General features: G+C 38.2%; 1 protein-coding gene across 5 annotated transcripts in view; it reads left to right on the top strand.

Annotated features, from left to right (window-relative positions):
- The first annotated feature begins 403 nt into the window (after window positions 1–403).
- The window catches only part of LOC131783075 (tolloid-like protein 2), an 18,432-nt gene continuing 14,528 nt past the window's right edge, over window positions 404–4,307 (top strand). The window contains exon 1 of one of the 5 annotated variants that reach the window (XM_066160892.1): window positions 404–680. Coding sequence is in view for 1 of the 5 variants with exons in the window: in XM_066160891.1 (XP_066016988.1) it covers window positions 1,829–1,841 (13 nt within the window). In the remaining 4 variants the exon portion in view is untranslated. Of the gene's footprint in view, window positions 681–1,600; window positions 1,842–1,864; window positions 1,893–3,072; window positions 3,132–3,406; window positions 3,591–4,307 lie in introns of those variants that run through there. The other 4 variants (XM_066160891.1, XM_066160895.1, XM_066160896.1 and 1 more) reach the window with 4 other exon arrangements.

The raw sequence follows: 4,307 nt of genomic DNA, 5'->3' as shown, positions 1-4,307 counted from the left end.
AGGCATTCTGATATGTATTAGAATGAGTTTGTATCAAAGTAACCACTTGAGCCGAGAAAAGATACTTGAAATTCTCTTCCCGAGGCGGAGACCAGAGTTTCCCCAGTCCACCCCTCACCTCTCACTCGATCAAGCGTATTCCTTAAGCTTCATACCTCACGTCTAACCCGTCACCTCCGGAAGTAAATTTGTCCTGTTGGTGCAATGTACGTGACGTTTAGAACTTTTTGCGTATAACACAGAATGATGCTTGATCATACATATACACGTACCTTACCAACTTCCGTACCATTCTACTAATCCTCAACCCCGACAATAAACTTGGCATGTTGGTACAATGTATGTAACACAACTTTCGGTAAAAAGATTCTTAACGTGTTGGTACAAAATACGTGTCACCCTGAACTCCTTTGAGTTTGACATCACAAGCTTGATCAAACATAAACCTGTACCCTATACTTACACACTCATCCTAACCTCCGGAAATAACATTGACGTGTTAGTACTCTGTTCGTGACTCAGAACTCCTTACGGTGAAGAGAACAGATTCTATTTAGCACGTTTGCATTGTTGTTGGTCTGTGTTCAGCATCAGCAGCGGAGAAAGGTAGACGATCTCTTCAAACAGCGTAACAAAGATTTCATCAGTGAGCTGTCTGACAATCAGTTACCGCGTTGAAGGTAAAATCGAGTTTGTTTTGAAAATAGTTGTACGTGCGTGAGTCCACCGCCGTGGTTTGAGTAATTTTACAATTTCAAATTCCTATTTCTGTCGAATTTTTTCAATCAAAGGAGCCATTTTTAATTTTATCTGAAACAAATCTGAAACAGTACCAAACAGCAAGTTTTAGCAAGCCTTGTATTATAATAAAGCCTTTTATTATATTATTTGATAAAGCGCACGTATTTCTTTTCAAGTAAGTGTTTGCCTTAGATATGTAGAATACTTGCCTTCGTAAGAACGTACTAACTCTCTAGACGCACACCTCGAATTAAATCGATCTTGATGATTAAAGGGGGTAGGTTTCTCAAAAAAAGTGTGGTGCTGCGTCGCTGGGTGGTATTATGAACTGGGCTGGTAATGTAAATTGGCACCCTGCAAAGCTGACGAGCGTTTGCTCTTCATCGTGATCAAAGGGAATGATTTAGGCACGATTTAAGCTTATTTGGAAATCTCAGGTGAAAATTATATATTACAAATTGTGAAATGCCACGCAGTCTTGACACAAACATTTTTGAATACGTAACACGTAAGACTTGCATATTACAATATTCACACAGCAACACGCACAATTCACCTGCTGTCAGTTCTAAGCTGTAAATAAATTCAGAAGACATACGTATCTTGACGGTTAGCGGCCGATGAAGAGCAATGTTTCGTATCAACTTATGTGTATGAATGAAAAACTTGCCTTTTGAGGCCTATGAGTTACGAATTTTACTAAAAAATTCGAACTAAATAAAAAAGGGTCATCTTGAGGCAATCTCGTATTAGTTTACATAAAAATTATCTCGTGTCACGTTCGTCACGCATGGAATAAACTCGAGTGTGAGTTAACATATAGGCGTGCTCATTAGCTGACATGTATCGGCTTCCGGAGACCAACATTGTGATCGTGTACTATTCAAGGAACGCTATTTAACAAAACACTTTAAACTATGGCCATTTTAATCGCTATGGCGCTTCGGAAAAGTCAATTCTGCTGACAAAATTTGCATTTAGAGTTATCATTTTGGCCACCTGTGCCCGCCGGTGATGCTTTAATGCGTTAATCAGTAGTAAGAACGCACTAACTCTTTAGATGAACACCTCGACTTAACTCGATTTGATGGTTAAAGGGGGTAAGTTTCTAAAAAATATTGTGGTGCTGCGTCGGTGGGCGGCATAAGAAGGTACATTTGTAGTTATCAATTTGGCAGGTAATGTAAATCGGCCATCAAAGCTGATGTTTCGAGCATTAGCCCTTCATCGTGATCAGAGCGAATGATTTAAAGAGGCTCTATAGGGTATTTTTTCAATATTGGCGCGCGCGCCAGCGCAATGTTTTTCGAAAAAAAATTTATGTTTTTGCTTTTCAAGGTCACTAAAAGCTATCAAAAGGGGATCAGCAAGGTTCGGACTATCGTTTACTGTAGTAAATATTATCAAAATGATTTTCGTGACTAAGCCAGGGCTCCACGAATGGAGGCGCCCGCCAGTAATAATTTGGCTCTGCCTTTGATTTATTTCAATTTTCTTCCGCGAAATCTCTCAAAATTTTCACAATTTGAGAAATTTTTTCCCGCCGATCATTTAAAGGCTGAAAAAATAGGGGGTTACGAAAGTAGTTTCCTCGCTATTTGCAATTTTGAGTTTTCTTCCGCTATCTCAAATTTGGTCCCATGAATTTTTCTTATCAGCAGGCACTAGGAAGGGCAAAAATATGTTTAACGGTCCAGCAAATCTTAGGAAATTAAATTGAAGGTAAAGCAATAAATCCTACTCGAAGGAGCACTATTTTCTCAGCACGTATTTCTTTTCAAGCAGCTGTTTGCTTTAGATATGTAGAATACCTGCCTTCGCAAGAACTCACTATTCTTTAGATGCACACCTCGACTAAAATCGATTTTAATGATTAAAGAGATAAGTTTCTTTAAAAAATTGTGGTGCTGCGTTGGTGGGTGGTATAAGAATGCACATTTGGTATTATCAACTGGGAAGGTAATGTAAATAGACCAAAATAAAGCTGACGTTTCGAGCGTTAGCCCTTCATCGTGATCAGAGCAAATGATTTAAGCTCGATTTAAGCTTATTTAGAAATTTCTGGTGATAATTATATTTCAAATTATAAAATGCCACGCAGTTTTAACGCAAGAAGTTTTGAAAACGTAACACGAAAGACTTGCAGCTGTATAAATGAATTACCATATTACGATATTCACACAGCCATGCCAAGGTCTTAGTTGTAAACAAATTCGGAAGGCATAAGAATCTCGACAGTTAGCGGCTGAGGAAGAATAATATTTCGTATCATTTTGTTTGTATGACTGTAAAACGTACCTTTTGAGGCCTATGAAAGTTATGAATTCTGGTAAAAATTCAACTTAAATTGAAAACGGGTCATCGCTGGAATTAAGCTATCGCTTCTTGAGGTAATCTCTTATTATATTACATATCTCGTAACATATTCATCACACATGAAATGAACTGGACTGTAAGTTAAAATATACGCGTGTTCAATAGCTGACATGTATCGGCTTCAGGAGACCAACATTGTGACCGTGTACTATTCAACTAACGCCATTGAACAGAACACCCCAAGCTGTGGCCATTTTAGTCGCTTTAGCGTGTTGGAAAAAAAGTTCTGCTAACAAAATTTGCATTTAGGGTTACCATTTTGGCCACCTGCACCCGCCGGCTTTAATATGTTTGTTTATTTGTGTTTGTGATCTACATTGAAACTGACAAAAAAAGATTCGCATAAATATATGTTATTTGCCGGCTGGGAGGTCCGTATGGTGAAAAACGGTGACCGAGGTCACAGTAGGCCGAAGGCAGCATTTTCAAGACTGAATTCACAGTTTTTTACGATACAGACCGACCCTTAACCGGTAAGTAACACACACACATATATATATATATATATATTTTTTTTTAACTTAACAAAATTCTCTCCGAAAGAACCCGATTGATTTAGGGCTGTAATTACGGCAAGATCTTCCATAAACTGAACAATTTTTGAGCGAGTAAATGGTAGTTAAAATAAAGGTGAGGCAAATTAAAGGGAGATGCTTCACCGAAACATTTTTATTTTCATAATGATAAAGGTGATTTAAAAGGAGTTTGACTAATGGTCGTGGGTCGTGGGTACAAGTCGTGGGTCGTGGGTGTGGGTACAAGTCGTGTCGGTAATAATTAACAATTAGTGGTTAATAGTTAATATCAAATAACAAGATCACTTATCACGAAAACTAAAATTGCCATTCACGTTTCACGCAATATGAAACAAAGGTAAAAGGTGTTAAATTGCCTGATAAAATTGGGGCCCAGAATGATGATCAGCTAGTCACATTCATGTTTCTACTCGCAGTCTTGTTTTGAGACGCTTACCGGATAATTTTCTTAAAGGAAGAGAAACAATAACGGTCCAGGTTACGTTTCGCGAGAAAAAAAAAAAACAGTATTATCCCGATTTCCATGAAAAAAAGGCGATTTACCGTTCACGGCTATATAACCAAAATACGTTTCACGAGAAAAAAACTGTTCTCTCTATTACTATTACCGAAACGAATTGTACCCACACCCACACTCACGACCCACGACTTGGA

The sequence above is a fragment of the Pocillopora verrucosa genome, chromosome 14, assembly GCF_036669915.1.
Source record: "Pocillopora verrucosa isolate sample1 chromosome 14, ASM3666991v2, whole genome shotgun sequence".
Classification (NCBI taxonomy): Eukaryota; Metazoa; Cnidaria; class Anthozoa; order Scleractinia; family Pocilloporidae; genus Pocillopora; species Pocillopora verrucosa.
Note: the sequence above shows the minus strand (reverse complement) of the source record. Positions and strands in the feature narration are given on the sequence as shown.